Source organism: Rattus rattus, chromosome 1, assembly GCF_011064425.1.
Source record: "Rattus rattus isolate New Zealand chromosome 1, Rrattus_CSIRO_v1, whole genome shotgun sequence".
Lineage (NCBI taxonomy): Eukaryota > Metazoa > Chordata > Mammalia > Rodentia > Muridae > Rattus > Rattus rattus.
This window is the reverse complement of record NC_046154.1, coordinates 222,548,919-222,574,832: the sequence shown is the minus strand read 5'-3', so window position 1 is coordinate 222,574,832 and position 25,914 is coordinate 222,548,919. Positions and strand designations below refer to the sequence as shown.

The 25,914-nt window shown below is 35.5% G+C and overlaps 1 protein-coding gene across 2 annotated transcripts in view; it reads left to right on the top strand.

The window, feature by feature from the left end:
* Csmd3 (CUB and Sushi multiple domains 3) overlaps window positions 1-25,914 on the top strand; it is a 1,591,133-nt gene that overhangs the window by 953,848 nt on the left and 611,371 nt on the right. For both annotated transcript variants that reach the window (XM_032915225.1, XM_032915219.1), the window contains one exon: window positions 24,167-24,270. In XM_032915225.1, the coding sequence (XP_032771116.1) occupies window positions 24,167-24,270 (104 nt within the window). The remainder of the gene's footprint in view (window positions 1-24,166; window positions 24,271-25,914) is intronic.

The window sequence follows — 25,914 nt, the reverse complement described above, 5'->3', positions numbered from 1 at the left end:
AAATAATAATTAAAATTAACCATATTTTATTCTCAGTAATGATAAAAAGAGAATATCATTTTGAGTAAAAATATATAAAAGAGGCATACGCAACAATTTTAACAAGTGTTCATTATTAAACATATTGTATGAATGTATACAAGGAAGTATTGGAAAAATTATACACCTACCATAAATGTTTAGAAAAATTTAAAGAGTCATTAAAATATTCTCAAAAATTTAGGATGATAATTGTATTATATTATTTCCTTTTTCATGGAGATTTTACATAAGGCAATGGCATCATTTGTAAAAACAAAAGAAAAAAAGACTAACCAACTCCAGCAGAGAGAAACTTTGAGTTTATTACAGTAACTTAAGCAGTATAGGTGAGGGATTACAAACAAAGCTATGAGTGTTATGAAAAAAAATTGTAACACCCAAATGTGATTTCAGCATGAGTGTAAGGGTATGATTGTGAAAGGTCTATGCCTGGACATCCTTGTCTCACTTACTGACAGCTCTGCTTACTGAGTCTCCATTCTTAGTAAGTGTTTAAACTCGGTGAGAGGCATTATAATACTAAAAAGTTTCTGAGTTTCTGGAGCCTCGTAAGTTTCATTTACTTCCTGTGTTTTATGGGTTTCTGCATTCCATTTGGGAGGTAAATTTAGAGGAAATAGTGACACAATATAGTGAGTTAATCTACTAACATAAGAAAAAAGTGTTTCCCATGATGGTCCAGAGGCTAAGTGTTTGCTGATGAGGCATTTCAATTTCACTTACTTTGTAACTGTGACTTTTATCCCTTTTATTGAACTGATTAATGACTTATGAATGGTGTTGCTTATAATACTTGAACAACTCTTAGTGTCAACTCTTAGTGAAAACTCTTAGTTTTTAATGGTATCTGTTTGCATGTATATTTTTTAATTCCATTTTTTGTGTGTAAATGTCCATTTGTGTTTGTGGAATGTGTGTATTCATGTGTGTGTGTGTGTGTGTGTGTGTGTGTGTGTGTGTGTGTGTGTCTGTGTATGTGTGTGTCTAGCTCTATTCCATGCTTCTTTTACAGAGTACCTGAATCTGGTTAAATTATAAAGAATAAAAATAATTTTCTCATAATTGTTGAGACTCTCTGGTCCCTGATGATTTTATCTAAGGAGTTAGTTTCTTGTAACGGCTGCAACTCTATTTCTAATGTGGCATAAAATTATACCATCTCTACAGAGTAGGAACATCATGTCTTCTTATTGCCAGATGTGAAACACAAGGGAGTTAATGCTACTTAATGTATTTCAAGAGACTCACTGCTATTCACAAAGGTGGAGCCTTAATGTTCTGCTTACATCATGGAGGCATCACCTCTTAATTATATCAGTAGCAATGCATCAATTTTCAAGAGAAAATATTTAATACATAGTGTTTATCATTAGCTCTATCTCTATCAATATCATGAAGATATTGTTAACATTTACCGGACGGTAATTTTATAAATGAAATCATAGATGATTTTTAAAAATAGTTGGTAGATAAAAATATTTAATCTAGAATACATCTTGCTGATTTTACCTTTTTGTTAAACTGGTTTTCATACAATGTATACTGATATGGCTATCTTTCCCTCTACTCCTCCCAGTTCTTCCCCACGTCCCCTCCATTGTTTCTATTCATTTCCTGCCTCTTGCTAGAAAACAAGAGACTTCTGAGGGATAACAGTAAAACAAAATAAGGGAAAGTGACAAACATATCAGAATAAGATAAAAATAATAAAAATAGCAAACAGAAGCATCTCATCTCTTTCTTTTTCTCTCACGGTCACACACACACCCCCACACACAGACACACACACACACACACAGACACACACACACACACACACACACACACACCTCTTGATTCATTCCATAATAAAGTTCAATATTATACATTGCAATTGTAGTCAAGTTAGATTTAGATCAGTTTAACATTGTAAAAGTGAAACAGTGTGAGGATTTATCCATAGCATGGGAGGTTAATCATCTTCCTAGCAATTGGCAATTTCAGATTTAACTTAATCTTGAAGACAAAATATGTCCTATATAGAATTTTCTTGGGAAAACACACTGTTCTGTACTATTTTTCCATTTTCTATTCTTGATATAATTCCTTTGTGTTGTAAAATATATGCATAAAATATTCTTAATAGCATGGTAATAAACATATCACCTAATTATTTAATGGATCATCCTCTACAGACAGTTCGCTTCACAGTCAAGTAAAAATAATAACACATTTATCCTGGGCTCTGGGAAGGCTGGTGTGGGAAAATCCATGCAATGTATTCAGCCAGAAGCACAGAGCACATGAGACAGCTATGTTAAGTATAATGATGATTGCTACCTCTGCAACTACTAGACCACTGCTGCAGCCAGTAGTACCATTACCCTGTAAGAATGGTACATGTGCTTCATTATCTTCAACAATAAGAGAGCTTAGCTTCCTGCTGCACAGAAACTCACTCAGTTCAGAACTTTCCATACTCTTGGGATGAAACCCTGGTGATATGATTCATCAGATACCACCAGCAAGTAGACTTCTACCTACAGAGTCTGAGAATGAACTGGGGAAAATTTTCAACCTGTGCTTCCTGAAACCAAAATATTACAGTATGGAAAGGAAATATTATTTTAAAGGCACCCTTTGAGTCAATGACCACCTTTCCAACATCTGAGAAAATGTTTCCTGGCCAAGCCTGCATCCTTCTAGTTATTTGGATGAGCAATGTGGAAAAACACTTGGAAGATATGAGTAACCCACACAGCCAGATCAAACAATAAATATCTTCAACACGCACACTGATATTTGTCTCTTTTGTATTGTCTTTGAATTCCAACCTCTTTTGACCTACCAACCTAGTCATATTTTGTGAAACAAGATTGGAATGGAATAACATCGACAGAAATACTACTGATCACTCTTCCTGTTTCAATTATGACTGCTTTCATAAACTCCTTTTAGATGCTCAGTTTGTGATGATCTCTAAGGCTCAACAGCTAGCATGATTGATTCCATATAGCTTTTATTTTATTAATCATGGTATAACAAATCCACATCGCACCTCATCAGTCCAGCAATCTCAATCTACAACATGTTTTAAACAGACAATTTTTTATCCTTAGAAAGTTTATAACTAGGCTTTTAAATAAACAATAAAGGAATGCAAAAATGTATAATAACAGTTTGAAGAAAACATACTAAGTGGAATACAACTAGAAGTTAAAGCTTCTTTATTTTAAAGTAGATGCACACATATAAGGAATTCAATATTTAGATAGTGAGATGATATATATTAGATACATAGTTATACCTTGAAATGCAAGTAGACGGATATAGAGACTAGTCAGAATAAATCTATTATCACTAAGGGATAATACAGGAAAGTGCATTTCTTCTCAATTCATTTTAATATGTACACACTGTTTTGTGTAAAATAATTTTAAAATATATTACATTTACAATATAAAATATATAGCATCTCTAATGATCGGAATATTTTCTATAGAAAATAAATTTGAAAATACAAAAATTATGTTGGTCATTGTGTGTTGTGACATTTATATTTTATCCTGCAGGAGCTAACCATGCATGACTGATGGAAAAGATCCAACATTTTGTACTTTTGTGATATAGATTTTCATTTTATACAGCATTGTCCCTTCAGTGAAGCACTTGGAGTGTCTTATTCAATCTGGCATTGTTTCATGCTCCAATCCCCTACAGAGGAAAACCAGTGTACAGATAGAAAGGGCATTGTAAAATAAAAGGAAGCTAAAAGCTTTTTATCATCCCATCAATATTTTTTCTGTCCCTAGATTCTTCTTCTCCCTTGTCAGAAAAATATGAGCCCTTATAAGAATTGAAGCTATTAGCCTGATGCAAAAGCAAAATGGATGAACCTTAGAGAATTCCCAGAACTGGCACTTCTTATTATTAATGGTCTAGGCAAGTTCTTTGGGATATATCTTATGTAACAGAATATCTAAGTAGAGCATTACAGTATGTAAGTTTTGAGAGTGTAAGAGATTATTCTTTCTAAAGTGAGGGTACTTCCAAATAAGTAAATAATAGATTTGCATTTTTCATGCTTTTAATCTTTTATATTAAGAATTTCACAAAAGTTATATCTCTTGGTATTTTTTACAAAATAGATGATTTAGTATAGCTATTAAACATTTCCATGAATTTTTAGCATTATACTGTTATTATATTATTTTGACAGTTATAAGTAGTAAAAATTGACAGAGTAATATTTTGAAGCAAAAAATTTATATGATGGCTTTCCACACGTATAAAAATCCAAAAGGAGAAAAATGACTAAAATCCTCTTTATCTGAAGAACAAACATTTGAGGCTGTCTACTCTTCCATTCCTATATTACTAGCACAGCATGAAACTTCAACATCTCTTACTCTGCCCCGTTTTTACTTAAATCCAGATTAAGCTTGTTGGTGAAAGGGCCAAATAAAGAGCAAGCACATACTGTCCACATCTCTTAGAAACGTATCATTTACTGCTTATCACATCTGAATTTCAAAGTTCTTAAGGGAACAATTTTATGCTTGCACCTCTGGCCTTTTTTCTCATCGTCACTTGTCTCACATTTTATATATCACAAACTGAAGAGTGCGTTTTTTTTTTCTGCTGTGCTGTTTTAATCTCAGCCCTGTAATATTCTTCCCAAGTGTGCTGTCTAGTTTTATCTCAGTTATATCCACAGTAATGTCATTTGAGAAGAGCTCTTCAGTTAAAAAATTTATCCCACTACACTGATAAGTGGGGAAGCTTCGGAGTCATTTTTTTTTTCTGATTAATGATAGACTTTAATGGGCTGGTTAGGTGGTGCTGGATGGCATAAGAAAGCAGCCTGACTAATTTATAGCATCACTCCTCTATATCCTCTGGATCATGTCCTACAAATGGCATCTTTGGATTATGGACTACAAGCTGTAGGTTGAAATAAACCCAACTAAGACACCCAGTTCATATTTCCACTTTCCTTTCCTCTCACTGAACTTTTCCTCCTGGGGAAATTTTTCCTCTACTCTTCCAATGGAGTTAACAGTTCTCATGTGTTTCCAGAAGGAATAACTGTCAAATCCATGTTACAAAGCATCATATAGTGGACATTGCATCTAGCATGTTTAAGTTAATTTTTCTCCATTGGACTTTGATGAATAAGACTGGAAAGTATATCAAGAAACTAGTTTATATATCAAGTTAATTTAAATACTTCAACTAGAATTTGTATATTTTTAGTTAAGTATATATTTGAGATTAGTTTACCTAGTCATCAAATAAGTTTTAACTATTGCAGTGACATATTGTTCTTCTGAGACACATATAATGGAAAAAGTATGAAAGGAAAAGAAACACTTTTAGCAGTTGAAGTATCAATGAAGAGCTCTTCCTATGAATCTTACTGGTGTGGTCTAAAAGAGACACTTCATCCTCAAGATACATTGTAAACAGATATGAGCATCTACTTGATCCTGATTAAGTTACCATGTCATGTAAAAGCTGTCATTTACTAAGTGACTACTGCTTCTCACCTACTTTGTGTGTTACTTCCCAATGTTGAATAAGCATGATTCCGAAGCAATCATGTATAAAGACTATTTTATGTGTCTCAGAGAGCTGTCTAACTTTGTATGACATTATGTTTTAGCGATGGAACTTAACCTCAGGCATTTCCCGTGCCCTTCACTAGATTATCCTGTTTCTCTAATGAGGATAGTTGATATTAGTGTTAAAGCATCATTAATTTGTTGAGTTAAACACTATCAAAGGCTAATTTGAATGCTGTACTAATTACATAAGTACAAAATGTCCCCTTGAAAGGTCAGCTGCTATAGAAATATTGAGAAATTTTATCTGCTTTCAGGCTAAGTAGAAATTCAGACTTTACATGGAAGACGAATAGTTCATGTTAATTTAGTCACTCTATTTTTACAAAAGTATTGAGCTGATTCTTAGTAATTATTGTATTTCAGAAATTCTCCAATAAAGTAGGAGGCATATACCTGACATAAAGAATAATTTATAAACATTTTAAAGATTTATTTTGTGTGTGTGTGTGTGTGTGTGTGTGTGTGTGTGTGTGTATACTTGAGTGTGTGAAGTTCGTATACTCAGAAGGGCATGTTGGATTATATGGAATTGTAGATGAAAGCATTTTTGAGCCTTCCAGAATGGGGGGGGCTAAATCTTAATTCTCCTCTTTTGACAGTATTTGTTCTTAAACTTTGAGCCATTCTTCAGGCCCTAATATAGTTTTTTATCTATGAGGTGGTGGAGAAGTACAGTGCTCTAAACTTTGTAGCACTTGTCTATCAAAAGGAAAAATAGCATGATGCTTTTAGCAAGTACATTTTGACATTAGGCAAATCACATGCCTTTTATTATTTTTCTCTGTTATCTGAATAAACACAGATAAATTACCTAGGAAAAAGGCATTTCCTTAAGCTAAGTGTTTGTCTTCTTTATTTGAACAGTTTCTATTTAGTATGGGAAACATCAAAGTAAATGTTTTCATTAATAAGGAATTGCAGTAAGATAGAGTATTCTCCAAGGTTATAAAGACCCCAAGCCTGTTCATAAAACACCTGCTTCTTCATGTTATACATTTCATCATATAGGTTCTGTGTTCATATTACATCTTCTAATAGATCTAGTCAACAAAGTCAGATAAAATCAATTCAACACCGATTTTTTAATTTAATCTGAGAATGCAGATATTCTTTTATAACCCCTTCCTCACCATATTGTTTATACAGTCCCTGAAGCAGAAGGATGCACAGAGAGACATAGACAGTATAACTAAGTTAATTTTCTGCACAAAAGAGAAAAAAAGGTTAAAAATGAAGAATAAATACAGTGTCTGACACAATCATTCCTTTTGTTATAACATGCCTGTGTAAACACTTACTTTTTAACTAGCTATATTTTTAGAATTAATAATCTCATCAAAACTTTTAGCTGAAAAATTCCTTGTTCAGACATGTTTATGATTATCTGCATTTACTTTAGAAAAATGTCTATGTGGCATATACTTTCTATCAACATTGGTAAAGAAAATTCCACAATATAAGAATTGTGCTTTCTATACGACCAAGTCTGTAGTCTCTAAAACAGATCTGGGATTTGTTTTTACTATGTCTAAAATTTGTTCCTAACAACATATGACATAATTTAAGCAGAATAGCAACTGGTACAATTTTTATTTGAGGCTTAGTGAGATTAGTCAGTCTGTAGAGTACTTGCAGTACAAACATAAGAACTTTATACTGTCAGCACCCAATATAAAAATCATGTAAAAGGGTGGATATATATAATCTTAGCACTGGGGAAGTGAAAGTAGGAATGACCTCAAGGGTAATGGACTATGAAGTCTATCCAAACTAGTGAGTGTCAACCTGGATAGGGAGCTTTCTCGAAATAAGATGAAAATCCATGGAGAGATGTCTGATGAGGTTAACCATTGGCCTCCACATTCATTCACATACACAGACATTTGCACATTCACACCTCAAAATATATAAACACTCATACACACATATGCATTCATACACATACACAGAGAGGCAATCCTTATTCAAACCAGAGAACTAAATGTCTATATAGTCACTGGTCATTGAAAGCTATCATCTAAGAATTTCATGAAGTCATTGTTTTTATAGCTGAGTAGTACTCCATAGTGCAAATGTACCATTCTTTCTGTATCCGTTCCTCTGTTGAAGGATATCTAGATTCGTTCCAGCTTCTGGCTATTATAAATAAGGCTGCTATGAACATAGTGGAGCATGTGTCCTTATTATATGTTGGAGCATCTTTTGGGTATATGTTCAGGAGCAGAATAGCTGGCTCCTCAAGTAGTACTACGTCCAATTTTCTGAGAAAGGGGATAACATTTGAAATGTAAATAAAGGAAATATACAATAAAAGAAAAAAAAAGAAAGCTATCATCTCTTTTTGGTCAATGTTAATGAAGATCGGCTTCTGTAAAAGTAGAATAATTATCTTGGTAAACTTGAAAGATGGCAGACATTAATAGGAATACTATACAACTTCATAAGAGTAAATCATCACAAATCCTTTTTTTATTCTTTAATCTTATTTTACATTCTAGTCATCATCCACCTCCTGGTCCTCCTTCTGTTCTTCCTCATTCCATTCCTCTTCCCTTGTCTCCAAGAGGATGTCTCCACTCTCTACCCCTACCCTTCTACACTCACTGAGCCAGGCCTCTGCTGTATACATGCCAGAGGCCTCATATCAGCTGTTGTACGTTGTCTATTTGGTAGCTCAGTGTCTGAGAGATCCTGGGTGTTCAGGTTAGTTGAGACTGCATATTTTTCACTTGTTTGCTTCGGGTTACCCAAAGATAGTTTATATTATTTGTAGCTATTGTACAGGGTGTTGTTTCCCTAATGTTCTTCTCAGCCCATTAATTATACAAATTCACTTTTAAGCACTCAAAAGAAAAAAACCCAGTTAGCATGAGAAAATGAACTATTTAGAACCATCATTATATACTGGAAATCAAGAATGGTTGATTTTAGCTGAGAAAATCAAGAAAGTTATTTACTATTAAGAAATTTAAATTAATTGGTTATGCCAGGGTTCTTTTCATCAATTTTGGGAAGTCAGGTCTCCTTCCCCTTGAGTGATTATGTTGTTTCATAAATAAAGGATATTCTTTTCATACTACTATACACGATAACAATCCAGTGTTCATACTAAATATTTCAATATACTAGCAAAATAACAAAAATGAATTTATTCATATTACGTTGATGGCCATTAGGTATTTGTATATTAACCTTTATTTTTCCATATTATACAGAGATAAATTAGAAGAAAAATGATTTTTAGCCACATTCATAGTACAGTCGAGTCCATAGGAGGGAATCTTCATTCCAAACATTTATTTCACAATGACTTTTCATGGAACAATTCATGAAGTGATGCAAAAATCATGCAAAATGGATTAAATCAAAGTGAATATATTCTCCAAATTCAATTCGACTATTCTACTTTCTTGTTGATTGTATGTCATAGAACATATCAGGACTATAAATGTTCAAACTTCCAGTGACAACCTATTATTTGGAATGTATGAAGTTCTTTGAAATTAATTTATTGCTAAGTTTAGATTATATTTTCTTTTTTGCATACATTCATAGAAGAATCATAGCTGAAATTTAGGAAAAGATTTCCATGAAATATGTGCCCAAATTCTTCAGGATATGACCATGACCCATGCTAATAGATATCACTAATGTGGTATAGACCACCCAGTAAGTCATTTACTAGGTACCTAATTTTTTTATACTAGCCTACTAGTGTTTTCAAGTCATGTGAAACAAAACATTTCCTAATTTTGATTGCAATTAAGTCTTCAATCTATTATTGTTAAATTGACTGGAGTAAATTGGGTCTTTATTTTGGATAGATTGATTGGATAAACTCACTGAAATAAAAAGTCATTGCTTCATATGTATGATTGGTTCACTAGAAAGCACAGGGAATCTATAATATGAAAAATCCTATAGTATTTTGAAAGCAAATAAACAAGTATACCATTAAAGTCATATCTGTAGACATTTACATATGTGTATGTATACCACACATACTTGAAAAGGGCAGGAAGCTGAAGCAAGATGATGGATTAAATGGGAAATAAATTTGTTTCTTGGTGGTTTATTGTAATAACTTCCTGGAATAAGTAATTATGATTTTAGGCTTTATCTCCTAGACTAATTGATAACATGAAAGTTATCTTAGAACTCCTCAAAAGTTATGGATTCATTCCAGTTGGATATCTACATGTGAAGACAGTTCAAAGAAAATTAATATTTTATTTTTGATTTAGGTCCATAGGATTTACAGTCTTCATGCTCAACTAAATGATAGTTAATAGTTATATAAGTACATAAGCAAACAAATCTTTATAAAAGTGCTTCTTGAAATAACAGATTAATATGCCTAAAGATATCCAATACTGGATACTTATATAAACAGTATGAGTTAAGAGATTCCTCTTCAAAATCCATGAGTTTTATAAAGTAGAATAGAATTTCACTGTATGTATTTATGTGTTATTTTCTTTTTCTTTCCTTTAAGTTAAGTTGTTTCCATGTTTTGACAATTGAATAATGCTTCAGTGAATATGAGAATGAAGATATCTTTATAAGTCTTTAATTTAAAATTTTAGCATTGCTATGAGAATTCAGTTGTGGTATCCTATAGTAGTTCTATTTTTAACAATTAAATTTTAAAATACCTTTATTATTTTTCAAATTGTATGGTAATTTTCATACCAACAGCAAGAAATGCCTACCCTCTGGCATATTTTTAAATACTTTTATTTCTTATCTTCAGCTGTGGTAAACAATATATATGCATTTATTTTAGAGAGAGAGAGAGAGAGAGAGAGAGAGAGAGTGTGTGTGTGTGTGTGTGTGTGTGTGTGTGTGTGTGTGTGCCATGGCTCTGTAACACATCTCACATAAAGAATCTGAAAAGTGGTTTCTCTACTTCCACTATGGGTCTGAAGTGTAGAACTAATGTCATCAGACTTGGTGACCAGTGTCTTCTTGAGCCCTTCCCCTGAATCTTCTCCTTTCATTTTAATATCTATCTGTCATTGTGGAACTGATTTTTTATGTCTCTGTTGATTGGATTATGGAAGAGTTTATAGTGCTACATACTTTATAGAACTTAACATACTTGTTTTGAACACAATGGGCTCTTCTAGTGCAAGCTTGAAATATAGGGATCCTGAGAGAAATATGAAGAGTGGAGTTTATCTCATGATATTTCATAATGGAACAAAAGACTTTAGCAGAAACTGGTATATGAGCCTGTAGTTCTGTGTTTCTGCCTCACTACTGGAGTGTCAGGATACTGCTAGGGAAGGCAAAACACAGAGGCACTAGGCTACATTCCTCTCTCCCCTTTGGCATGTGGAGTTCCTGTGAGGCTGACAGGCTGCTCAGGAGAGTTGAAAGAAAGGGAGCCTAAGATAGAGTTCCCAGCCCACGTTTCTCCAGGTGAGAGAAGGTGTGGTCTGGGATGGAGTGTGGTTCTCTAACTCTTGAGAATCCAGCAGACTCTGCTGGGAACCTTTGAAGAGTTGAGAATGGGACCTGAGGGCCTGAAGGCTTGAGATGAGTGTGTGTGTGTGTGTGTGTGTGTGTGTGTGTGTGTGTGTGTGTGTGTGTGTGTGTGTGTGTTTGGGAGGGTTTGGGGATGAAGGCTTCCCCATGGTAGTCTTTGAGGAAGAAGACAGACCTTGCTTGTGTAAACAGTTTATTCATTATGGAAAGGATTCATGGGACTTACTCAGTGTGCACTAGTGTTGCATGTAATAATTAAGTAACGATCCACGCTATCACCAGCCAGGCACCAGCCAGCAGTCTAAGTCTGTTCCCAGCCTGGCACATAGCCCGAGACTGTATATTTTTTCCCTTGCCAAGGCCTCCTGCCTTTCCTCTTCCTCTCTCAGACCCAGGAGGCCTGCCTCCTTGTTACCCAATGATTGGCTTTTTGTAGCCTTTACTATTTAACATATCAGGGCAAAATTATGCTACAGCTCATGTTTCCCATTCAATTTAAAATAATACTTGTCTCTCAAATATGAATTGAGAATAACTATTACCATTTTGTCATTTATAAAATATAAGATATACCTAATATTCGTCATTTTTGTTAATTAAATAAAGCACTCTGCTATTTATCCTAAATTTAAATGGCTTATAATTCCAGATCGCTGTGTCCTGGTTTAGTTTGTACACCATCCGAAACCATCTTCTCAAATATAGTCTCTCAATGCTAAATAGCCTGGGTTGACTAAGAGACTATGGTTAGTCTTTAATTCCACCAGATTTCTGAGAGGGACATAAAATTTACCTGAAAATGTAGGAAACCTAACACAGCTTCCAGAACTCACATAAACTGTAGAGACAGCTGCCTACCTATATAGTCCTCTGTGTCCCACCACGTTGGAACATCAGTGTGACTGTTTGGCCCAGGACCATCTGACAGACGGTTGTAATGTAGAATTATAAAGGATTGACTACCCTCTCTTGGCACGGATAATCAGTTGACTCTTCCCCATAGTGTGTATCTTTTCTGGACAGTATTTGTCTGCAGATGGATGGGCAATTTCTGCCCAGGGCCTACCTTGCCATAGAGCATAACCGCACCTGGAAGCAGAGATGTTCAGTTTCTTCTTAGAATCCAAGAAAAGGGTGCTGTCTGGAGCAGATATGGCTCAACAACTAATGATTAAATACCATTATATGTCACATTCTGTGGATTTCTGACGTTTTTGAAAACTATGTATCTATGTAAAGTAATACATAGTGAGTCTGTTAACTACTCTCAGTTACTTCTAATCAAAATAACTTGAAAACATCCTAAAATCAGTTTGTAATGGCAGTTAAAGAAGGACTGGATCTAAGCTTTGTATTCTTAAAATTTTTGTACCAATAGATGAAATTATACCAATGCCAACCTTAATTCTGTATCAAAATAAATTCTGTACCAAAGTAAGAAATTATAACTTCAGATTTCTACCAAATGACATTATGGCTACACAATCAATTCTAGCTATATCCTCCTTGTTAAATTGTGACATTTCTAAATTTCCCAGAAAGACCTTAGAATAACCACCACTAGAGCCCCAAGCCCAGGGAACGGGGATGGCGACTCTTCAAAACTTCTTCCTGCTGAATATGGGCATGTAGATATCTTGAACTGGAGAGAGGGAGGTTTAGGGAAAATGTGGGAGTTGGTTAGGCCTCAAGAAGGCCATGACAGCAATTGTTATTAGTCTCTGATATCTGCTTCCTGACTGGATCCAGCACATCAAGAGTTCAAGCAGATCAGTTCAGCTTGTTTGACGATGAATCTCGCCAAAGCTGTACATTCTGCAATATACAAATCTCAAAGAAAACTTAAAGTATCATCAAGATATCTGCATGGATTCTATTAGTCTGCATAGACAGACTAGTCAGGATGAAATTTTGCTCTTTACTGAGCTTGAGAAAAACAGTCTTTTTTTATGAAACCATTTTAATAATAACCAACCATAAGCCTTCATTTGTGCCATGTGAAGGATGGCAAAAAGAAACTTTACTTCTTCTGTTTGATTCTCTTGAATCTGGTCCTTCAGGGGGTCTTCCTCTATCAAATCTGATCCCTATAACTCTGGAAGATGTGCAGACTCCAATCCCCTTTTCTAAACACACAAAGACAGAGCCTTTCTCTCAAATTAGCATGTCCTTTAGCCAGTAACCAGAAAACTTTTATCTTGACCTCTCTCCAAGAGGAATAATAAAACAACCACAAAACTCAAAATCACACCCATTTTGATAATTAAAACAATTCAAAACAAATGAAGTAAACGAAGCAAATACTGTAGGAGCCTATTCTTAGACATTTTCTAATTTGTCATGCCAGGACATTAACCCAAAATTCCCATGGAGCCCACGTTCAGAGAATATGAATATCCTGCAGACTTTATTATGCACTCTTTAAAGTAAATAAATTAAACTTCCACTAATATCTGCCTATAGGAAGCAGGCAGTTTCTACCTGTTATGGTACCTGCCTGGAGCTTCAGACTTTTATTAATACCTGCTTATTAGCAGGCAATTATCACTGCTCTCTGCCCAGAGCCAGTGAGCATGTTTTTCCCTGTACGAGTTCTGAGCCACGGGTGAAATTCCCCAGGTAACTTGGGCAAAATCTGTATTTTAATGTATCTTTAAAAACAAATAAACCAAACTTGAGACTTCTGTCCTGTGATTCCCTGCTTGTTGGAAGCAGGCAGCTTCTACCCTCAAGCTTTCTGCCTCAGATCAGTCTATATTTTTTTCCCTGCTTCTTTGTTTAGGATTGTGCACGCTCAAGTCTCATGACTCCTCTCGACCTCGCTCACTAAGAACTGAATCTCTAACTTTGAGGCTATGAATCTTAAATTTCCAGTGGATTCTTGCCTAACACGTTGGGTGCCACATGTTGCTTGTAATAATTTAAAAACAACGCATGATATTACTGGATAGTCACGGGCCTGTGGTCTCAGTCTGTTCCCAGCCCGAAACATAGCCTGAGGTCACAAATTTTCCTTTGCCAAGGCCTCTCCAGAGCTCTGAGTTAGCTCTCTTGATCCCAACTGTGGTGTGGTCTCACTCACAAGACCCCACTCTGCTCACTACCTCTCACCTGCAGCTCAGTCCTTGTCCAATCTTCCCATCCAAAAGCCTGGCTGAATTCTGCCTAGAATTTGGCCCACCTGTGTCGCCTCAGAGTGGAAAACACCAGACAATCTTAGTTTAGAATCAACAGATAACTCAGTTTTGGGGCTCAAACTCAATCATCCTAAATTTATCAACTATTGTATGTTAGAAATTTTCCAGTGACAGATCCTGATGGATTCCTCCACCAGAACTATTGGTCCCCAACCTACATCTTGTCTGCTTTGCTCCTGCCTTCCAAAAAGAAGTCCCCAACTCCTCCTTCCCTCTTCCTCTCTCAGACCTGGAAGGTCTGCCTCCTCCTCACCCAGTAATTGGCTTCTTGTCATATTTATTATTTAATTAATTACACTACAGACTGGAGATTAAATACCTTTTGCAGGTAGGAATGTCTGGGAAGGTTTTGGCTACACTGCTTTGACTGCGAGACGCAGTTGTGCACCCACCCGGGAGCTATCTCAGATCTTCGGATGAAATACATACATACGTACATACATACATTAACTCAGTTTTATCCTGTCTTACTGGCTTTATGACTGGGCTCTTCTAAACCTTCTGAGGCTAGTGTGCCCTTACATTTCCTAGCTCAACATCTCTAAATCTGTCTAGTTACCCAGTTACCTTCTGTGAAGCCCATTGGTCTTGCTGCCCAAGATGCTTTCCGACTAACCATCCATGCGCTTCTTTTCCTCTCATTCTACATTTGGGAAGATCTCGCCTACAGCTCTGACTCTGTTCTGTCTCTCCCTCAAGTCCCTCAAGTATCTCTTTTTTCTTCTTCTTTTTTTTTTCTCTTTTTTTCGGAGCTGGGGACCAAACCCAAGTATCTCTATCTTTCTCCTACTCCTTTCTCCTAGCCTGCGGTAACCTGGAAGTCCCGCCCCACCCCCCTTTTTTTCCTTTCTGCACAGTCATTAGCCACTGGCATCTTTATTAATTGATCAAGAAACAATTGGGGACAATGACTTTCAGTGATAGTACTCGACTCCCAATTAAATTCAAGCTTCAAAACCACTCCTCTATAGGGAAGTTTATTGACTAAGCTCTTGGGACATATTAGATACCTCATTAGCCTGGAGGACTCTGAGCGCTAAGCTACATAACCGGTTGTCATGTTTCTCTTAGTAGTATGCTGTGGTCACGTGTTCCTGGACAGGAATTTGGTGACCTTACCAGTTTTTCTGTCTGGTGACATGATTCCACTTTCTTCCATATGAGCCATTTAAGCTATTTTGTCCAGGAATCTAGTGTAACTTTTATCTGATCCTAACGGTTGAAGAGGAACTGAGTTTAAATGTAGTGGACTAAGATGTTTAACAGAGGCAATGTTAAGAAAAAAGTACATTCAGACTTACGCTCCAGGATACTGAAGAACAACCAAATGAGATGCACTGAGATAATACAATGATCACTTAACCCAGACCCTTGCACACTCTACCTAATAAAATTCCAAATCTCTTTGAAATAAAATTCAATAGGAGTTCCTTGTTCATAGAAGGCAATTGCCAAGGTCAGTGTTTTTCTAGATGGACATGCAGAGGTGGATAAAACTATGGTTCAGTGAGGGAGTAAAATTTGAAAGTATGCTACGCATGGTACCTAGATAATGATGGAAACACCATTTTTTTTTAAAAAAATTTCATTTTATTTTGGTGCACCTATTTCTTGTCATGCCCCAAATTTTCCCATTTTGAAATAGAATGTTTATCTTGCTCCATGGTCTGGTGAAAGTATGTAACATGGTTTTGATTTTATAGATTTAATTTTGTTGTATTTCATAAATAAGTAGGTAAATAAAAAATAAATAAAAGATGCGCCATGAACTTCAAACTCAACTTCTCAAAACACAATTTCCATGGAAGTAACTCAAAAGGAAGCTCATAGGCAAGGAAGAAAATCAGAAGAAGGGTTGAGTCTTTTCATTTCACTGGCTCTAGAACTCATGTCCTTACCTATTGGGGTACAAAACAAAGAGGGAAAACTAAAGTACTAATAAAAATGTAGTTAAATTGTGGGGTTTCAGACACTGGTTCACAGAGCTCAGATCACATACATAGTGACATAGTTAGGATAATGCTATTCCTAGCATACAGAACAATCTGGTTCCTGGACTGAGCTTCATGCGCTGAATACAAAGGCCACTGCCTGCTGGCTTAGCACAGACACAGTGGAGGGACTCACCACATAGCTCCAGAGAAATCTTCTGAGGTCTCCCATCCTGTCAATAGCACAGTGTGCTACTCACACATCTGCTGGGTGTGTTCAGTGATGCAAGATAAATATATGTTTCTAAACTCTGAATCAAATCTACCCAACAAGAAAAAGTTGGCACATAATCTTTTCTCACAAAAGGATAAAAGAAATAAGTGAAAGAACTCGTGGCAGGACTGGAAGGAATGAAGCTAGGGGTACTGAAGACCAGTTGAAGAAAGATCACAGTTTCTGCCACAACCCAGCCAATCTTGCATGTTAGAAAAGCCCTAAATTTAGTTTCTACACACCCAATACTTCCAGTGAGTAGCCTGGATGAATGGATCCACATAAAAGGCAAGTATACCAGATGAAAACAGATATTTCAAGGAGAAAAGAAGCACAGGTGAGCTAATTCCCTATATGTGATGCTGTCCAGTTAGGAGAGCCAACAGGGAGTGATTCCTGAAGATCTATAAAGAAGCAGAGCTGTTTTCCACCTGAATAGGGACAAGAATATAAGCCTCTTCTAGAAGACATGAGAATCAAGCCAATTAGAGATATCAAATCAAAATCCTCCAGCAGATGATGCAACCAATATTCATTAGCTCATTTCTTGCAGAACACATCACTTGCCAAGACAAGGCTGTTCTCTAATTATGTTCTTATTAATGTTGTTCCCAGGGCAACATCATCCTCTTTGTATGTGTCTGCTAGACTTATGTCAACTTAATACAAGCTAGAGTTACATGAAAGGCAGGAACATCAACTTAAAAAATGCCTCTACAAAATCTACCTGTAAGGCATTTAGTTAGCCCAATATGGGTGGTACCATCCCAGGACTGGTAATTCTGGGTTCTATAAGAATCAGGCTGAGTAATTTATGGGAGCAAGCCAGTAAGCAGCAGCTCTCCACAGTCTCTGCATCAATTCCTGTCTTCATATTCACCTACTCTGAGTTTTCATCTGACTTCCTTCAGTGATGGACTAAAATGATATAGGCCAAAACTAAATCCTTTCCTCCCCAACTGGCATTTCTGTCGTGGTGTTTTATAGCAGCAGTAAAAACCCTAAGATAAGTCACTACCAGGGAAGTTGGTTGTTGCTTAAATCGGCTTGACCCTATTCTTCTGGAAGATTGAAGAAGGACTTTGGAAATTTGGGGTTGAAAATCCTGAGCATTCGCACTTCAGTGTGATGTTTTGTGGGATGTTGACCTGGAAACCGGGAAAGGGAATAACAATTGGAATGTAAATAAGTAATACCCAAGTTAATAAAGATGAAAAAAATACCTTGACAAGGAGATAATATTCTATAGTCCTACATAGCAGTTTACATTAAAAAAATTATGGTAAAAAATAAAAAATAAAAAATGACAGAAGTATTGCTGAAAAAAAAAAGATCCAACTATAAGGCATTTTCTTAATTAGTGAGTCATGGGGGAGGGTCTAGCTTAGTTTGGATGGTGCCAACCATGTGTGTCTGATGCTGGCTGGATTCTACAAAAAAGTGGATGAGCAGGCCAATAAGGAGCACTTCTTAAAGGCCTAACCATCAGCTCCAGCCTTCAGGTTACTGCCCTGTTTGAGTTTATGCCCTGGCATTCCTTCATTAATGGACAACTATGTGGTAACATGGGCTCAATAAACCCTTTCTTCCCTGACTATTTGGTAATGATGTTCACAGCAGAGATAGAAAGCCTAACTAAGATATTGTTCACACTGATTACATCCAGGCTAGATACCACATCTGACTCCACCATTTTGATGAAAGCGTGGTACTGTTTTGAAAGAACATTCTCCTCCTTACTTCAAGGCATACTCTACACAAACACAGAACCAGAAGCTGAGCCTGACGGCACATAACTGTCATCAGGGCTGAAGACAATTCTGCTCTAGTCAGAAATACATTTGGATCAAGGAATACTGAATGTCTACCTGGCTGACAGAATTTGTTGAGGTATCGAGGACTCAGCATGTAACTAAGGGAGTGGTTTAGGACAGTATTTCTCTCTGAGTTTATGTCCAGAGCAGTGGCCATCCACAATAACAGATTCCCTAACCTTACTTTCTAATCATATATCCTACAAATGATTTTTTTTGGCCAATGTATGCATTCATGACACGTTGTGTGGTGCAGACAATATAATTGTACCTGGATCCTGAATATATTCTTCTCATTCAGACTCACTACATTGATCCCAAAGTTGGTGGACCTTTTTATGACTTCCTGAGACCATTTATAAAGTTTTCATAATAACTTAGGCCAGAGCATCTTCCAATATATCCTGTGCTACAATTAGTAATCATTGACAATCCAAATTCGGTTTATAAAATAATTTGAAGCTACAAAGAAGTAGGCTCTAGCACTATTAAATTCAATGCTTATAATTCCAGCCTGACTGGCAGACAGGGAACCCTTGAATTTGCATTTGTCTCCACATGTTTTCCACAGCTTAACCTTCAGCCTGTGCCTCCATGTGTCCAATAACCAGGGGCCTGAAGTGAACTTCTTGAATTACTTTGAATTCTCACCATGTGAATTTAAAACACACAAGGCTGTAGTAAGGATTTTCAAGTCTTTACCTAAAGCAGAACAAGTATCCATACTGTCCTACGAAACAGGAAATGAAGAGACAGAGCATCTACAGAAAACGTTAGTGATAAAATCTAAAGGCTGTTAGAGTCCCTTGACAGTTAGCTGCTGTGGTGTTGACTTTCACAGAAAAGGCCCTTCTATGTGTTCTCACACCTCTCTCTTCATGACCACTGCCATCCTGTCATTCAACAGGCAATGGTTTCTTTTTAACTCTAACTATTCTATGTAGCTGTGCTTGATTTGAGATCCCCTAGGCCTAGAATCTTCTAATGATGAGATGATTGGAATCCTGGAGCTTCTCAACCATCTACCTGGTGGCAAGATTTGTTTCTTCTTGGATATTTTCCTCAGTTTATCCTCTAATACAGGAATAGTGATCTATAAGGCATTACATTTGTCCTTCCGGGTTTGATTGGCTTCTTACTGTCATGTAGTTTGATGTACAGGTCTAGATACTTTCTCCAGTTCCTAAGACATCTGCAGATAGTGCAATTTTTGTTCCATTCATTACTTCTCCATAACTTTTTGCTACGTTTTGTTATGTAGGTCAATCAACAGCTGAGGTGATTCCCAACATCCATTTCTTTGGTTGTTCAGATCCCTTTGATGCTTAATCCTCAGCTGTGACACCCCCCCCTTTTAAACTATATCTTGCTTTTCTCTCATGCACCAGCATGGCCAAGATTGTTCTCCTGACTGTTTGGTATATTTTGTTTTATTGTTGACTTTGCATATCAGGGCTGTGTGGAATAATAGCACTACCTAACTCATTTCCACGTGTCATACCTGAGGCAATCCAAGAAAACACTGAATGAATAACATGAATATAAGAAGTGGACATTTATGGGCTATGGGTTATATTTCAGCTGTTAGTGTTAATTGTCAACTTGTAAAATCTAAAATCACTTGGCAGATGGGCAGAGAGGATTTATCATTATTATGTTAATAAAGACAGGAAAATCCCCCTCTCTCCTAGGTACTCTTTCCAGATGGGGTGTTTGACTGAGCAGGCACTCATCACTCTCTGCTTTCTAAAGTTAATGCTATGTTAAAAACTGATTCAATACCCTGTTGCTTTGACTCCCTTTCCATGAGCGAGGGTATATTTAAACTGTGGGTCAGAATAATCATTTTCTCCTGAGTTGCTTTTCTCAAAATAGTTCATCACAACAGGGTGACAACTGAGAAGGATGTGACAGTACCCATCATTGCAGAAACCATTTGACTATATACATTTATATCAGTTCATCATGCTATTTCACTTTTGTATATATTGTAAAAAGATAAAATTTAAAATTTATAACTGAATTTTTTAAATTTATCAATAATCAGTTATTTAAAATGATTAGTTTTATAAGGTTCCAATCTTGTCCAAAATGTTCAGTAATATTTTAAAAAGTGGGCAGTAGCACTTTTTATAAGAGTATATTCGAATTTAAATAATTCAATGCATATGCTAATAAAGAAGGAATTAATGAAGCAAAGATAGGCCTCAAAATTATGCACTTAGAAACAAAAAATAAGGTAATGGAAATGACAAAAGATAGCTTAAGATGTATAGAAAACACAGCATTTAATTTATGTCAATTTTAATTTCTAGAGAGGTTAAGGAGAAAGAATGAAGAGATGACTAATTTCCCAAGTTAAATAAAAGTCACAAATATATATAAAAAGATAATTACAAACAGGATGTATACACGCCTATATACTCCATTTGGAAAAAAGAAACATCAGATCCCAGTACACTCAGGTGTCAGAAGCAGGCAGATCTCTGAATTTGAGGCCTGACTGGTCAACCGAATGAGTTGCAAACCATCTGTGACTACGTCACTGCAAACACCACTTGACAATACACATATACATCAGCTCGTGAAGCTTTGTGGATTATGTATATACAATAAAAATTAAAAAAAATAAAACATATTTGAAAACAAAATTGATCAAAAATCAGAATTATTTAAAAAAACTACTTGTCTGTGGCCATAGCACACTAAACAAGTCTGATCTTATTGAAAAGGTCTCCAAAAAACAATTAACCAAACAAATACACCAAACATGGGAAATATGTAAATAGCTAAATTAAAAACAGGGAGTGGGGATGTCTGGTAGGGTGTTGGAGTCTGTGGGGAAATCTTGGAGAAGGGGTGGGGTGGGGTGAAAGAAGGAATAGGATCTGGAACAGTTAGAGGGTGGACTGAGATGGGGATTAAGTCTGGACTGTAAAAAAATTAAAGAATAAATTAAAAAAGAAAGAGATACCTATAAACATTTAAAAAACAAACATTTTAAAAGCATATATTAATATTTTGTCAATGGATCTATTTTAATGGCACTGAAAGTTAAATGACAATAGAGAAATATGTATAGAACATCTGTGAATGTAACGCCTAAAATTTTGTAATTGACGATATTTTCAGTAAGAATAACATTAAAATAAATAAGGTTTCTAGACCACAGAATGTAAAATAGTTTGCCACAAATAGAAGTACAAAAAGAAAACTCTGCAGATGTTTCTCAAAAAACAAAGGAAAAAAGGACAAAGAAGTACAGAAAGAAGAACATGTACCCCAATATACTACACTATAATGTTCAAGATATTAAATAAAGAAATTAATAAATATGAAATAATTCCTAGGCATTTCTTATATTAAGCGAAAATATTACTCATGCAATTTTATGTAAAAATATGCATGTGCCTTTATTTTTACATATGTTGAGTTTCCCAAGTGGTAAGAATCATCACTATGGAATACCAGATCGTATAGAGAACTACAAAGCCTACTGGAAACCATCCCAACCAAAATTCCTAGACTCAATAAAATAGTTGCAAGCAAACAAATTTCTCCCACATTTTATGGTATTTGTCTTTCCTTTGGACTCTCTTTTACTGACTGTGGTTTTCATCTTGAGGGTATTCACAGAATAATTATGTTTTGTGTTAACTCAAGACCTCTTACCAGAATAGAGTTTGTATATAAATTAAAATCACTGTCTTTTCTAAAGTGTCTGTGAGCTATTTCACTGACTGATACAAAGTGGTCTATTTCTTTAATATAATCTGGAATCATCCAGGGTTCAAAGCTTCAGGTTGACTCTCAATTTAATATTATTGAATTGTGTGTAGCAATCAGGACCAAGACTACTGTAGATCAAGACAGAGAAAATAAAAAACCTAAGAGGGTAAGCCAGAGTAATATTTGAAAATCCTTAACCTTCCTTTATTTAGCAGTTTATAAATGAAATCAATCTCAGTGATATTAAGCTTTCAACATTGTCTAATCTTTGTTTAGTAAAAGGCATTAATGAAGGGGAAGTTTTATAAAGTCTTAATTTAAAGAGTACCCCAACATTGGTCAATTCCTCAAAGACTTGTAAAAGTGATGGGTAAATAACCATTGGAATATTTGAGAAGCATACTTGAATATGTTCAAACGACATACTTCCTCTTGCAAGGCAACATCTTCTAAACTTACCAGAACAGTACCACCAACAGGGGACCAAAATTTAATGTCTGAGACTATAGTAGATACCATCATTCAAACTACTTCTTTTGACAGGCTGGATAATAATGAATGAAAAACAAACAAACAAATAAACAAAGTAACATAACCCAAACTGAGAGTAGTGAGCTCTGGAGAAGGGAGGAAGTCTGCTTTTGAGTTATTTTTTTTTATTCAGTATTCAGTTTTCAATAAGAAAAGACAAAATAAACAAAAAAAATGAAAAGTATGAAATATAAAGTATGGCAAAGTAGAAATAAAAGCAAAGTTTATTAATGAAACCATCTCAGACTTGAATTTACTACGATAAGTTTGGAGGTTAATTGTACTAAATATAACCAGACTAATAACAAAAGGAACGAACATAGGTTCATAAATATGTATATGAGTAAAACACTGGGAGGAGAGGAAGGGCTAATTCTGGGTTGTAAAGTGAATAAATAAGTAAACTTAATTTTAAAAAAGAGATGCAAATTATAAAAGAAAACAAATTTGGCAGAAGTAAGTAGCAATATCTAACATAAAGTGTTTCCACTCCCAGGAAAATCTACCTTTGAGTAACTTAAAGCTGATTGGGCAGAGACGTTAATTACTTCTGCAGTATCTATTGGGGATTCCTATGTGATATACGGTAATCAGGAGACTAACTTTTCCTTTACTTAGGCATTGCCCTAAGTGATATGGTATGAATTACATTGCCTACCTAAAAAAGGCACCCGATTTATGAGGACGGAATATTCTCCCAAATACTCCCATTATGGTTTCTCTAAAAGGCTGTTTCCAAAATAGTGAAGTTGGCAGAAAATATCGAAACTCCTCCAAGTTTTACAGGACGCAAATATCCCAAAAGATTATCGCTTAGTACAATGTAACCGCTAAATATAAGCCTAATCTGCACTAGCCAACCAGTCTATAAGTTTGAGATATTTCACAGTAGGTCTAAAATTTGAATTTTAGTTCTTATTTTACCAGAGCAAGACCTGAAGAACAAAGAGGCAAACATTTAACTCTATTTTCAGATGAATATAGAAACAGTGTATAAAATGTTTTTGTAAAAATCAATTCCAAATTATCTGCTCTATTCTAATGTGTCTCTCATATTTTATTTCCCCAGTTTTGTGTATACATGTTACTATGTCTTAAGGATTCTGTTAGTAAACATAAAATAAACCTGTAACACTAAATAGACTCATTGAGATGCAAATTTGGCTCCAACACTTTTAAGCTTTACTAGTTAAGGGAAATGGCATACTCTTTTCCTCTGGTAAGTTTAATGTGTGGAAAACAACTTTCTCCCACATGTACTTTTTATAAAGCCATCCCAAAGTGGATATGCATTAATCATGCTTAAATCAAAATGAGTGTTCTAGAAACCGAAATCATGCCATTTCATTGAAAATTGAATACAGAAGTTGAAAGATAGCAAGTGAAAACTGGGTGGCGATGTAGTCACTGAACTTTGGACACTTCGGTGAGATCTGCTGCAATACTGTCATATTCATACAGAGTCTCATTTTCAATTTTCTGCTATTGCTTAAATTTTGGATTTCATTACATGATTGAATTGCTGAAGATGTTCGTTTTTATTCACCACTAGGTCATCCAGATAAACTTTGAAGAATTTGATCTCGAGATTGGCTATGATACCCTTACTATTGGTGATGGAGGGGAAGTTGGAGACCCAAGGACTGTGCTTCAGGTGTAAGTAGTCAATATTTCATAGTTGTCATACTCACAAATTATTTTTCAGTAATCATGTTATACCTCAAATAGCACAGAATGACTTCAGAATGATAACATTGTCAACATTTTTCGCTTTTGTTGAAAAAGATTATTTTCTCATAGAATATGTCTTGATTACAGTTTTCTCTTCTACTCGTGACTGTGCCCACCTTTCCCTTTCCTCCAGATCTACTCCTTTTCTGTTTCTCATTAGGAAAGAACAAGCTTCTAAAAGATAATAACCAAATATGTCAAAATAAAATATGAGATAAAGCAAAATACCACATTGAGGCTGGTTAATGCAAACCACCAGAAGGAAAAGAGCTCCAAGAGCAGGCACCAGAAACAGAAACCCAGTCATTCACAAAGTCAATAGAGCCATAAAAGAATTAAACTGACCTATGCCGTGGTGGGGCATATGCTTTCAATTCCAGCACTGAGGAGGAAGAGGCAGGAGGATTTCTGAGTTTGAGGACAGCCAGGATCTAGAGATGGGGCTCTAAAAGATCAAGGTCTACACAGAGAAATCCTATTTCAAAAAAATACAAAAACAAAAACAAAGATACAAATAAAAACAAAAAACCTAAAACAAAAAAACTAAACAAAATAAAAGTGAAAAAATATACAAAACATAAACAAACATTTAAAAGCTGAATGCTATAATATATACCAAGAGAAAGCCCTCATACAGACTCTGTACTTGAAACCTTAATGTCCGTTACAGTTGTTTCAGAGAGTCTTGTTCTCTTGGTAGCATTTTCAACATCAGAGGAGAAAGGGATGGAAGCTACAGGAGGAAAAAACTTTTCAAGTGTAGTTAAAATCCCGTTTTCAACTCTATTGGAGGCCACATTTGAAACCCATGCTAATTATCTTGCACCCAGTGAAGGTGATCAAGGAGCAGATGAAGGGAGACCACTTTATCAGGGTCATTAAGGGAAAGGTCCAGATCCACAACTAAATAAGAATAAATGAGGCTAAGGACAGCTGGGTATAGTAGTTTGGGTAAAAAATAAAAATGTGGGGTGTGCTCTTACACCTCCAGGAAGTAATCAGGTGAAGCTAGGTATTATGCAACAAAAGCAGACCTTTTTATTGTACTCTTCTTAGAAGAGCAAAATAAATATTTTACAAGTTTTCTGTTTTCACAATACAGTTCTCTACTGTCTTTAGTTTTTGCAGTACACGGACTTCAGCTCTCCCTGTATTTTCCTTATTCTGAGAAATAGCATCAATATTTAAAATTTTTATATGAAACCATACTTTGTTCTGTTTTCTTCTGTCTACTACCAGTAAATATTTCTCTTATAAACAAAATCATACTTGTTAGGAAATGTAATCCATTTTCTCCATGGACATTAACATAATTTTGTTGGTGACCATGTCCAAGTCATCTAAGAGAAACTAGGTAATTGGCTTTACATTAAAAAGACCACTTCAACTAAAAAACACTTTGATTAGGGAACTTACTGTATTTTTTGCTATTAATTTATTTTGGTACAGAGCATCATAGCTATGTTTAGGTAGAGATCTGAACATCAGATAAAAAATAAATTTTGCAGCCAGTCATATGATTCACCAATCAGCTAGGAAAAACATTAACACGTATTTAAAAAAAAATTG